General features: G+C 37.9%; 1 protein-coding gene across 4 annotated transcripts in view; it reads right to left on the reverse strand.

Annotated features, from left to right (window-relative positions):
* Positions 1-13907, reverse strand: part of LONP2 (lon peptidase 2, peroxisomal) — a 111123-nt gene that overhangs the window by 40269 nt on the left and 56947 nt on the right. For 2 of the 4 annotated variants that reach the window (XM_017530174.2, XM_017530172.2), the window contains 3 exons: positions 13211-13337; positions 9694-9827; positions 6516-6569 (listed from right to left, as the gene is read on the reverse strand). In XM_017530174.2, coding sequence (XP_017385663.1) covers positions 6516-6569; positions 9694-9827; positions 13211-13337 — 315 coding nt within the window. The remainder of the gene's footprint in view (positions 1-6515; positions 6570-9693; positions 9828-13210; positions 13338-13907) is intronic. The other 2 variants (XM_017530176.2, XM_017530173.2) reach the window with 1 other exon arrangement.

Below are 13907 nucleotides of genomic sequence, written 5' to 3' on the forward strand. Positions count from 1 at the left end.
CTATGACACCCCCAGAGAAACACAGCAATTCTCTAGCAATGGATCCCAACTAAAAAAAAAAAATCTTCGAAATGCCAGGTAAAGAATTCAGAACACAGATTTAAAGAAGCTGTCAGGGGCCGGATGCAGTGGCTCACACCTGTAATCCTAGCACTTTAGAAGACTGAGGTAGGCAGATCACTTGAGGCCAGGAGTTTGAGATCTGCCTATGGTGAAACCCCATCTCTACTAAAAAAAATACAAAAATTAGCCAGGCATGGTAATGCACACTTGTATTCTCAGCTACTCGGGAGGCTGAGGCAAGAGAATCATTTGAACCCATGAGGTGGAGGTTGCAGTGAGCTGAGATCGTGCCACTGCCTTCCAAGCCTGGGTGACAAGGTACTCTGTCTCAAAAAAAAAAAAAAGCTGTCAGGGGTAGGGCACAGTGTCTCATGCTTGTAATCCCAATACTTTAGGAAGCCAAGGTAGGAAGAAGGAGGATCACTTAAGGCCAGGAGTTTAAGACTAGCCTGGGCAACATAGTAAGACCCTCCACCTCTATAAAAAATAAAAAAATAAGCTAGGTGTGGTGGTATGTGCCTGAATTTGTAACTACTTAGGACAGTGAGGCAGGGGGACTGCTTGAGCTTACGGTAAGCTATGATTGCACCACTGCACTCCAGACAAGGCAACAGAGCAAGACCCTATTTCAAAATAAAATAAAATGAAATTAAGTAAAAGAAAAAAGGTTCAGCCGGGCACGGTGGCTCATGCCTACAATCCCAGCACTTTGGGAGGCCGAGGAGGGTGGATCATGAGGTCAAGAGGTCGAGACCATCCTGGTCAACATGGTGAAACCCCGTCTCTACCAAAAATACAAAAATTAGCTGGGCATGGTGGTGTGCGCCTGTAGTCCTAGCTACTTGGGAGGCTGAGGCAGGAGAACTGCTTGAACCTAGGAGGCGGAGGTTGTGGTGAGCCGAGATCGCACCATTGCACTCCAGCCTGGGTAACAAGAGCGAAACTCCGTCTCAAAAAAAAAAGAAAAGAAAAGAAGTTCAACCAGATACAAGAAAAATCTGAACACTAATACAAAGAAGTCAGAAAGTCAATTCAGGATATAAATGAGAAATTTACCAGAGATAGACATTTTAAAAAGAAAACCAAACAATTTCTAGAAATAAAAAGTTCATTGAAGGAATTATAAAATTCATTTGAAAACTTCAAAAACAGACTAGACCAGGCAGAAGAAAGTACCTCAGAACTTTAAGATAGGTCTTTTGAATTAATCCATTCAGATAAAAAGTAAAAAGAATTTTAAAAAATGAGAAGAGCCTTTGAGAAGAAAGAGATTACATAAGACCTCTGAACCTACGAATCATAGGTATTCCCAGGGGAGGAAAAAAAGCCAAAAATTCAGAAAACCTATTTGAGAAAATAATTCAGGAAACCTTCCCCAGTCTAGCAAGGGATCTAGATATCCAGATACAAAAGGCTCAACAAACTCCAGCCAAATACACTGCAAGAAGAATCTCACCATAGCATCTAGTCACCAGGCTGTCTAAGGTCAATGTGAAAGAAAAATCTCTAAATACAATACAAGTGTCTAGTCACTTACACAGGAAACTTCATCAAACTAACAGTGGAATTCTCAGCAGAAACTTTAGAAGCCAGAAGAGACTGGGATTCTATTTTCAAAGTGCTTAAAGTAAATGGTCAAACTCTAATTTTGTATCCTGCTAGTATAAGCTTCACAAATGAAGGAAAAATAGTGTTTCCCAGACAAGCAAATGAGGGAATTCATCACCACTAGATTGGTCCTATGAGAAATGCTTAAGGGAGTTCTAAACATGGGAACAAAAGGTTGCTACTCTTTCATAAAAATACATGAAACTCACAAGTTTTATAAAACAATTATATAAAAAAGGAAAAGAAATTAATCAAAGGGCAACATGACAGAACTCCAGAAAATCACGAAGTGGAAACAAAAAACAAAGAATCTACAAAGCTGGCCAGTTGTGGTGGCTCACACTTGTAATCCCAGCACTTTGGAAGGTCAAAGCAGGCAGATCACCTGAGGTCAGGAGTTCAAGACCAGCCTGGCTAACATGGAAAAATCCTGTCCCTACTAAATAGACAAAAATTAGCTAGGTGTGGTGGCATGCACCTGTAATCCCAGCTACTCAGGATGGAGAATCGCTTGAACTTGAGAGGTGGAGGTTGAAGTGAGCCAAGATTGTGCCGCTGCACTCCAGCCTGGGTGTCAGAGCAAGACTCTTGCTCAACAAATAAATAATCTACAAAGCAATTAGATAGCAATTAACATTATGACTGGAACAAACCTCATGCATCAGTATTAAGCTTGAATGCATCACTTCAAAGATATAAATTGGTGCAATGGATTAAACAACAACAATAACGATATGCTGCTTACAAGAAATCTGCCTGACTGTTAAAGACACACAGACTAAAGGTAAAGTGGTGGGGGGTGGAATTTTCCATGCAAAAGTAAACCAAAAGCAAGCAGGAGTAGCTATACTTACATTAGATAAAACAGATTTTAAATCAACAACAGTTTTTTTTAAAAAGGTCAGTATATAATGACACAGCTATCAACTGAACAAGAAGATATAATAATCCTAGGTATATAATATACAGGCACCCAAAACTGGAGCACTGGATTAATAAAACAAATACTACTAGACCTAAGAAAAGAGACAGATAGCAATACAATAATAATGTGGGACTTCAACACCCCACAGAGAGCACTAATAGATCACGGAGACGGACAGAAAGTCAACAGAGAAACGCTGAACTTAAAATCAAATGGATCTAACAGACATTTACAGAACATTCTACCCAACGACCACAAAAGACACATTCTTCTCATTAGCACATGGGACATTCTCCAAGACAGGCCAAACATTAGGCAACAAAACAAGTCTCAATAAATTAAAAAAAAAAATCAAAATCATATCAAGTATCTTCACACAATGGAATAAAACTAAAAATCAATCCGAAAAGGAACTCTCAAAAATATACAAATACATGCTCCTGGACAACTTTTGGGCCAATGACAAAATTAAGAGGGAAATTAGGCCAGGTGCAGTAGCTCACTCCTGTAATCCCAGCACTTTGCGAGGCTGAGGTGAGCGGATCACCTGAGGTCAGGAGTTTGAGACCAGCCTGGCCAACATGGTAAAATCCCATCTCTACTAAAAATACAAAAATTAGCCAGGTGCAGTGGTGGACTGTAATCCCAGCTACTTGGAGGCTGAGACAGGAGAATCACTTGAACCTGGGGGGTGGAGGTTGCAGTGAGCCAAGATTGCGCCACTGCATTCCAGCCCAAGTGACCAAGCAAGGCTCCATCTCGGGGGGCAAAAAAAAGAAGAGGGAAATTAAATTGTTTAAGGCTGGGCATGGTAGCTCATGCTTATGTCTATTAATTATTCCACACTCTATGTTTACAGGCACACATTATTTGGCTTCCACTTATAAACAAGAATATTCCGTATCTGAATTTCTGAGTTATTCACTAAAGGTTATGGCCTTTGGTTTCATCGACATTGCTGCAAAAGGCATGATTCCATTCTTTTTATATCAGATAAAACAGACTTTCTCTATCAGATAAAACAAACATGTGTACAGGTATCTTTTTGACATAATGGATTATTTTCCTATAGGTATACACCCAGTGGTGGGATTGCTGAGTTAAATGAAGGTTCTATTTTTTGTTCTTTGAGAACTCTCCATACTGTTTTCTATAGAGGTGGTACTACTTTACACCTCTCCCAAAACGATATAAGCACTCTCTTTTCTCCACATCCTCACCAACATCTGTTATTTTTTGACTTTCTAAAAATAGCCATTTTGACTGGTGTAATATGATATCTTGTGGATTTTTCATTTCTCTGATGATTAGTGATATTGAGCATTTTTCTCATATGCTTCCTGGCCATTTGTAAGTCTTCTTTTGAAAAATGTCTTTCATGTACTTTGCCTACTTTTTAATGGGGTTATTTTTTGTTTTCTGCTGTTGTTGTTGAGTTGTTTGAGTTCCTTGTAGATTCTGGGTACTGGTCTCCTGGATATGTAGTTTGCAAACATTTTTGCTCATTCTGCAAGTTGTCTGTTTACTCTGTTGATTATTTCTTTTGCTGTTCAAACGTTTTTTAGTTTAATTAAGTCTTATTTGTCTACTTTTGGTTTTGTTGCATTTGTTTTTGAGGTCTTAGTCATGAATTCTTTGTCTAGGGCAGTGTTCAGAAGAATATTTTTCTAGATTTTCTTCTAGTGTGTTTTAGTTTTAGATTTTACATTTAAATCTTCAATATATCTTGAGTTGATTTTTTTTTTTTTTTTTTGGAGACAGTCTCAGCGCAACGCCCAGGCTAGAGCGCAATAGGGCGATCTCAGCTCACTGCAACTTCTACCTCCTGGGTTCAAGTGATTTTCCTATTACAGGCATGCACCACCATGTCCAGATAATTTCTATATTTTTAGTAGAGATGGGGTTTCACCATATTGGCCAGGCTGGTCTCAAACTCCTGACCTCAAGTGATCTGTCCACCTCAGCCTCCCAAAGTGCTGGGATTACAGGTGTGAGCCACCGCACCTGGTCTCTTGAGTTGGTTTTCACACAATAAGAGAGAGAGTGGTTCAGTTTCATTCTTTCTGCACATGGCTATCCAATTTTCTCAGCACCATTTATTGAATAGGTTTTCCTTTCCCAGTGTATATTTTGGTCTACTTTGTCAAAGATCAGTTTGCTGTAGATTTTTATTTCCAGTTTCTGCATTCTGTTCTATTGATCTATGTGTCTGTTTTTATACCAGTACCGCACTTTTTTGATTAATATAGCTTTGTTTCCCAATGTTAGAGGGAAGTGTTTGGGTCACAGGGGCAGATCCCTGATAAATGGTTTGGTGCCTTCCCTAAGGTAATGAGTTCATATGACAGCTGGTTGTTAAAAGGTGCCTGGCTCTTTTTCCTTTCTCTCTTGATCCCTCTCTCGCCATGTGACATGCCTGCTCTCCCTTTGTCTTCCATCATGATTGTAAACTTCTTAAGGCCTCACCAGAAGCAGATGCTAGCACTGTGCCTCTCATAGAACCTGCAGAACTCTGAGCCAAAAAACCTCTTTTCTTTATAAACTACCCAGCCTCAAGTATTCCTTTATAGCACAACAAAATGGAATAACAACATCTACACGTTTCATGAATAACTGTTAAATTTGTATTAATTCTTTTTTTAAACCAATTTTTCATGTGACTTCTATGAGAATAATCAGAAACTAATATGTACCAAGGTTATTTCTGTTTAATGTAACTTCCTCTAATAAATACTATATTCTTTAAGAATAAAGTAATTGAGAATGCTATGTATTTTGAGAAACTTTAGAAAGACTGATTATAATATGAATCCTTCTTTGCTTAAGATAATTTTCAAGAAAAAATCTTGCTAGATATAAATTGAACATATATGATACATGGGTACTTAAACAAATAAACATTTAGCCTGTTTAGAAACACCCAAGAATGAAAAATTAAATACATGGAACGTTTGTGTCTTTCTTGGCAAAAGGTAGGCAAAAAGCAGAATAAAACTGTAGTAATATAATCCAACTAATTCCTCAACCCAACAAATACCCTAGAAAGGAAAAGGGCAATTCAGAAAATACTAACAACATGCAGAAAAACAGAGGCAGCATTCTTTTAAAGAAACAATTCTCATACTTTATAGGTAAGCGACTGAAACCATAAATGTTCCTCCTCTAACACAGATCTATCAACTCTAAATCTCACCCACTTTTTAAATTCCCTGCTATTATTTAGTCTCTTTAACTGCCAGTTAAGACCCCACAAATACAAAGACAACTGTTCACAGACCAGTGCTTCTGGGCCTATTCCAGAAAGTTTGATACACAGGTTTCTGCCTGTTCTGAAGCTTGTGGCCCAAAATTACTTTTCTTCTTGGCAGTAACTCCAAGTTCAGCCTTATTATTATTATTTTTTTTCTGTCTCTCGTGCATGAATTAGGAAAGCTTTATTTTTAACATTAAAAATAACTCCCACACTGTATTACTTGAAGTTTCTAAAACAACTGTTTTGTTTTATACTCTAATTTTAAATTTATTTCTTAATGAGAAACTTTTCATTACTAAGCTCCATTTGAACTTTGTGCTATGAAAACTTAACACAGACTCTTTTGTAGAAATTATTTTTCTACAAAAAAATTTATGACCAATAAACACCAATTCAGGACCCCTAACAATTATTCTACTAAGGGCTAGAGAATGGTTGTTACTTACTTAAGGGTATATCATAACATGAGAGCCAACTTAGAGTCCATACCTGTGCCTCTAGTAAAGACTACACCCAGAGTCATCTCCAAGAGACAAGTATTTATTCTACCTATTCATCTGGAATGCTCTTGCTAATATCTTAACCAAGCAAATCTGCTTAATTACATTATCATTTAGAAGATGTTCTATGATTACATATTTTAAAAACCACACAAATAAATATTACCATGAAAAACCATAGATCTCACACAGTTCACAAACTGAACAATTCCTTTAGTATTTGTGGGTTATTTAAAAATAGCTAGTATAATCAAAGATACTGTTAGAAATATTCTAATGGATATATGTATAAACATTAAGCAATGTATAATAATGCAAAAGTTTTGCTTGACATTGAATTCCTCTGAGTGTATTATTATAAGTTCTAAAATACATCATCTAAATCTTAAACGCAATTTTCAAAATGTGTTATCTAATAAATTCATTTCATCCTCTACCTTATGTTATATCGCAGACAAGAACAAAAAGACATAGGCTCAGTTGCTTGAGATCACAGCACAAAGGAAGTGTAAGAATAAAAAGGGGAAATTCAGGGGCATCTAGACCTAGGTCTTAACTTTTATAGACCTCAGTTCTCCACTGTCATTGTCATCTACAACAGTGATTTCCACCCTTGATAGATACTCCCTCACCTAGAACATTTTTTTAAAATTCAAATTTCTATAAATGGTAGTCTGAACATATGTTTATCTCTAAACTTCCTGTATTAAATGACAAATTGTATTAAAATGACAAGAAATAAAAAATATATAAACCCACAAGAACAAAAATAATGGGAAAGAAGACAACAGCTGATAAGAGATGCTGACAAAATTTTGGAAAACAAAAAGTATATGAACAAAAAGTAACAAACACTAACAGGCCAGAGAAAGCAGAAACCTCAATGTCTGTGGGGCTAGAGGTAGAGAACAATAAGTTGATGTAAGCCATAAAAGTCTACAAAAGCTAAGGAATTCAAGGTAGCCCTGAAAGCATGGGTGAAAAGTGGGACAAATGGCAAAAGTTTTCCAGATTCTCCCAAGGCAGAGTAAAAATAAAAATAAAAATAAAGCCAGGTGCATTGGTTCACGCCTATAATCCCAGCACTCTGGGAGACTGAGGCGGGTGGATCACCTGAGGTCAACATGGTGAAACCCTGTCTCTATTAAAAATATAAACATTATCCAGGTGTGGTGGCATACGTCTATAGTCCCAGCTACTGGGGAGGCTGAGGCACGGGAATTGCTTGAACCTGGGAAGCGGAGTTTGCAGTGAGCCGAGCTTGCGCCATTGCACCCCAGCTAAGGTGACAGAGCAAGACTCCATCTCAAAAGATAAAATAAAATAAAAATAATAAAAGTAAAAATAAAGCAACAGTTTTAATGTCTGGATAAAAAACAATTAGAGCTCACTACCGCTACTCCTACCCCACATAATAAAGACACTGCCCCTCTCCAACCCAACAGAAGATAGGAGCTTCACTCTCTGGAGAAAATGAACCAGTGAGGTTCCAGGCACAGGGGGAGTAGGGGTGAAGCACTGTACTGGCCACAGGAGGATTCTGTGAAAGCTGACTCTGATGCTACTGCTGTAAAATGCACAGTGTTCAGCAACTGAAGGAAAAACAGGAAAGATGTTTGGGTGCGTCTGTTCAACTGGGCCCACCATAAATTACAGTTCTTTAATCGTAGTCATCCAAATCCTTTCTGGAAAGAGCTATGGAAATGGTAGAAAAATCTAATACATCTCTTTTACTATGAAAGAAATTGTCAATTTCCTACTACTCATGTTTGTTAAAGCAAGTTTTGGCAAACTATGTAACAGCATGGTATGATGAACTGAGACCCCTTACAGTTTTGGGGCAAGAAATTAAAACACTTTATTTTTTGTATTTTTTTTTTCTCTCTCTCTTTTTTGCCAAGATGGCTGACTAGAATTTATGTACTTACTTATTTTTTTGAGACAGAGTTTTGCTCCCTTGCCCAGGCTGGAGTGCAGTGGCATAATCTTTGCTCACTGCAACCTCTGACTTTTGGGCTCAAGTGATTCTCCTGCCTCAGCCTCCGGAGTAGCTGGGACTAAAAGTGCCCGCCACCACACCTGGCTAATTTTTGCATTTTTAGTAGAGACAGGGTTTCACCATGTTGGCTAGGCTGGTCTCAAACTCCTGACCTCAAGTCACCTGCCTGCCTCAATCTCCCAAAGGGCTGGGATTAAAGGTATGAGCCACTGTGCCCAGCCAGTTAAAACATTTTAAGTGGGCACACCAAAGGAATGTCCACATTTGATTAATTCTAGTAATAGAACTCTCCTCATCTCACCACCTCCACAATAATGTTTTAAGAAGAAATAATTAACAATTAAATTACATTTAATTGTTCACCTATAAAAGAAAACATGTGAAAAAATTATTACACATGCTGCTATTCCAGAGTACAAAGGTACTTCAACAGCATGGATTTTCTAATGTTGTAAAAACTTTTTTATGTTATAAATTATTTAAAAACTTAACTGTCTGGGTCAGAAAGAAGTAAGATAACACTAGAACCTATACATGATGTACACCATTATTATACATCTAGATAAAGTTACTGTGATGGTTAATATCGAGTGTCAACTTGATTGAATTGAAGGATGCAAAGTATTATTCTGGTGTGCCTATGAGGATGCTGTCAAAGAAGATTAACAATTGAGTCAGTGGACTGGGAGAGGAAGACCCACCCTCAATATGGGTGGGTACCATCTAATCAGCTTCCAGCATGACTGAGTAAAACAGACAAAAGAAGATGGAAGGATGAGACTTGTTGAGTCTTCTGGCCTTCAGCTTTCTCCCATGCTGGATGCTTTTTGACCTCGAATATTAGACTCCAAGTTCTTCAACTTTTGGACTTTTGAACATACATGAGTGGTTTTCCAGGGGCTCTTGGGGCTTTAGCCACAGACTGAAGGCTACATTGTCGGCCTACCTATTTTTGAGGTTTTGGGACTTGGACTGGCTTCCTTGCTCCTCAGCCTGCAGATGGCCTACTGTGGGACTTCACCATATGATCGTGTGAGTCAATACTTCTGAAACTCCTCTTCATATCCTATAGTCTTGTCCCTCTAGAGAATCCTAATATAGTTACTGTATCCTCAAAGCATTCTTATTATTATTACAGTTAAAACTATGTGCTATTTGTAAATGACAATCCTCTTGATGAAATATATTGAAATATTAAAGTATTACTTACTGGATGTATTTAACGGTGGAGTAATGTGTGCCACTGCTCCAAGGACTACCCAACACCTTCCCCTCCATATCCAACCTTCTTCTGTCACTCACTCCTAGCTACTAAGCTTGAGAACGCCAGAACAAGGTCACTAACCTTCTCTCTCAGCCACATCAGAGCGTTCCAACTTGGCCTCCTTAGGCTGTCCTTCTGCCACCTTCACGGCCACAGCTCGGCAAATGGCCCCAAGTTTTCTGTCCAGAGAACGAACCCCTGCCTCTCTGGTATACCTGTCATCAAAGAAATATATTTTATTTTTGGCTATACGCCACCTAAAAAAAATAGACAGAAGTAATGTTATTAACATTTTTACTAAAGAAACAGCATATATTTAAACATTCATTTCTTGAGTACTAACTTCTGCACACGTAAAACTCCTCATTATTGTTATTTCTTCAATACTTAGATGGATTTTCAACTACTACTATTTCCTTTATACAGATTGCCTTGAATTATAACCCTATGCTTAAAAATGAACCCTAGTTCTAAGTTCAATTTACATTACCAAAGTAAATTTGGCAGCATATAAACAACCATTTACTTCTTGGTAATTTGTTGAAGAGTTTTCTTAAACAAAATTTGTCAATTTAGGAAAATTCTAGATCAATTTATTGTACTTGAAATATTGCTGAAAGAATCAGATAAATTGTGTTCTGTGGAACTAAAACAAAAACAAATCTAAGACAGAAATCTGGTTTTCACTAGGCACTTTGCTAACCGCCTTTCTTCAGTGTATTTTCATTGTGAAGATTTCTGAAGGAAGAAGGTAGCTAAGTGATGAAAGCACTGTGACTCTGTGAAAAAGACTCTACATGTGGTTAAGCAGAGATGCTTTAAAAACATGCACATTAGAATCAAACTCCATTACGTCATTCCACAGGCCATTATATAGTATAACCACTTTTGGCCACTCAGCTTTGAATGGATCTGGACAGACAGGATCAGGTGGAGGATGCAGCTTTATCTTAAGAATTGGATCTGACTAAGCCATATATTTGATTAAGTCAGACATACACTGTAGACGTTAGGAAAGCAGATTTTAAAAGTTCTGAGAAAAGACAGATATAAAACTCTTAGCTAAACACTCTAAAACTCATTTCAGTCAAAGGTATAGAAAGATATAAAGTCTATATTATGCAACTACATATAATTTCAATAGGAAGAAAACAGGGAGGCATCTCAAAAACTTCTACATTTGAGCTTTAAAAAATTCAACTGTATAAATACAAAATGGGATGTGCCGAGTTTGATGAAATTCAATGAAAAAGGGCAGAGAAAAATCTTTAAAAAGCTATGAATCTAGAGATATAGTCATAAAACAATATAGTCAGAATAAGAAAAGCATGGTCTTCCTATACCAGGAACTGTTTAGACTCTATCTGAAACACTGCTCAATTCTGAGTGTTTAATTTTAAAAGGCACATTGACATACAGGATTATTTCAGAAGAAGACTAATCAGGAAGGTGAGAATTCTTGAAACTACATCAAGAGGAGTGGTACAGAGGATAGGAATGGTTAGCTTGAAGAAGACAACACTTAGTGTGCAGAACTGATAGTATTTTATTCTAATGTCAGAAGGGCTGTACAAGGAGGAATGACACTTAGGTTCCAGGTGTTCCTATAAGGCAGAAGAAGAAAATTATAGAAAGTGAATAGAAAGATTAGCTTTGTAACAATTATCACTTGAGGTCAGGTGTTCCAGACCAGCCTGGCCAAATGGTGAGACCCATCTCTACTAAAAAAATTAAACATTTTTTTTTTTTTGAGACGGAGTCTTGCTCTGTCACCCAGTTTGGAGTGCAGTGACACGATCTCGGCTCGCTGCAACTTCCACCTCCCTGGTTCAAGCGATTCTCGTGCCTCCACCTCCTGAGTAGCTGGGATTACAGGCACACGCCACCATGCCCAGCTCGTGCCTGTGGTCCCAGCTCATGCCTGTGGTCCCAGCTACTTAGGGGTTGAGGTGGGAAGATGGCTTAAGCCTGGGAGGCGGGGGTTTCAGTAAGCCAAGATCACCCCACTACACTCCATCCTGACCAACAGTGTGAAAACTTGTCTTTAAAAAAAATAATAAAAAATAAAAAAATCTTTGTAACAATTAGAATTACTCACGAAGAGGTAGTTATTAGCTAGCATTAAGGATACTGGGACTGGAAGTATTCAAGTAGGTGAGTTATAGTTGGAGATAAGAAAGACTAGAACATTAGGGTCTATGAGTGTGACATATCTCAAAAGATGAAAAACTCAAATACTGATACTCTATATCCTAAGTTTGGTAACTGGAGTACTAAATATTTGTGCTGTTTTTAAAAACAATATCAAAACTAACAAAACTGCTCAGAGATTTCCTTATGTCCATAGCTTTTAAGATCTGATATTCTACGTTAACAAGTATATAAAAAAAAGAAATAGTTCTCCAGACAACAATAGGGAAATATAAATAATGATCACTCTTCAGAATCATTATTATTCAGATAAGCTTTGGATTTTTCTCCATCCCTCATATTTTACAGATGGGAAAGCTATCAAATAGGTTAAATGACTTATTGATTGTTACCCAAAGGCATCATGGGTGTTATCTGGAATAATGATATTGTTGGAAGACTCAGGCATATAGATCACCTAATTTATTTCTCCTGGCATTATCCACACAGCAAATCACAAAACAAACCAAGAAAAGGAACCCTCAGGTAAGACGTAGTCTTATTGTTTTGTATATAAATCCAAATAGATCCATAAGAAGGCATAGATCACAAGGCAGTATGGCCAAACTCTAAGTAAAGTTCAAAATAGAGTGATACTTCACATCTCTTAAAAACAGTAGTTACTAGAAAAGGACCGCATGAGGAGAGCCTGGCAGCCTGACACCACTTGCTGGATGATGCAATGGATCTGTAATGCTGAGCCAGGAAAACTGTAAGAGACTGTGATGGATATAAATGCTCAACAGAGTATATTTTCCATTCAAACAGGGAATCGATAAATTAGACTAAGCAATGCTCTATTCAGATAATTTACTCACTGCTTGTTACAGGCTTAAGCATTTGGTACTAAGCTTGGGAAGGTACCTTCTCTATTGTTCCAATGTTAGTTCTGAAGATCAAAATTCCAAGGACTTTAAAAATCTCTCAGCCAAAGAGAAGAAAAGAAAACACAGTAACTTATATCAGATATCTGAAAGTAGCATACTGTATCACCTCTTAAGATAATTCAACAACTTTCAAGATCCTGGGCATAAAAAGTGTCTCTATATTTGCCATGTATTTTGGTTTTTAAATTATCAAATTAACCCCTTATACCGCTATTGTGGCAAAGCATAAATTCCTATAAATTGTTACAGCTTTAGCTGTAACTATTCCAAATGGTTTCTCTGTAAACTTCTGCCTAGTATAGAGAACCGTGTAAATCAATAGTTATATACTGCCTGCTGGAAGTTGCTGAAGAAAGAGAAAAGATGCTATGGGATGCCAATAAAATAATCTCCTTTTCAGGAGACTGTGACATACCTCAAAAGATGAAAAACTCAAATATTGATACTCTCTGTCCTTTGGTAACTCACTAAATACCCGAAACATGCCTGGAGTTAATGAAGCCTCAGGATGGCTAACTAACCTGGTGATGATGTCAAGAGTGGTGACCTGAGGGATCTGAATCTGTTGAGGAGTCAGCCCATGTTGTTCTAGCTGCTTTGGGATCAAGTGCCTATGGGCAATCTCTATCTTCTCCTCCTGTGTATACCCTGGAAAATAAGAGATCTTGTTTTGTTAATTATTCACACGGCTCCCATCATGCCATGCTTTTTTTTTTGAGACAGAGTCTCGCTCTGTCACCCAGGCTGGAGTGCAGTGGCGAAATCTCAGCTCACTGCAACTTACACCTTGTGGGTTCAAGAGATTCTCCTGCCTCAGCCTCCCAAGTAGCTTGGGATTACAGGCATGCACAACCACGCCTGGCTGATTTTTGTACTTTCAGTAAGATGGGGTTTTGCCATGTTGGCCAGGCTGGTCTCAAACTCCTGGCTTCAAGTGATCCACCAGCCTCAGACTCCCAAAAGTGCTGAGATTACAGGCATGAGCCATTGTGCCTGGCCAATGCTATGCTTTTTAATGGCTCAAACGTAGATTAAATAGATCTTAGTTTAGAACAAATTTAAGTATTATTTCAAATGAGACTATAATTACAATAAATAAATTTATTCTGGCCAGGCACATTGGCTCACGCCTATAATCCTAGCACTTTGGGAGGCTGAGGCAGGTGGATCACTTTAGCATAAGAATTTGAGACCAGTCTGGGCAACAGGGCAAAACCC

Source organism: Cebus imitator, unplaced genomic scaffold (genome assembly GCF_001604975.1).
Source record: "Cebus imitator isolate Cc_AM_T3 unplaced genomic scaffold, Cebus_imitator-1.0 Scaffold63, whole genome shotgun sequence".
Lineage (NCBI taxonomy): Eukaryota > Metazoa > Chordata > Mammalia > Primates > Cebidae > Cebus > Cebus imitator.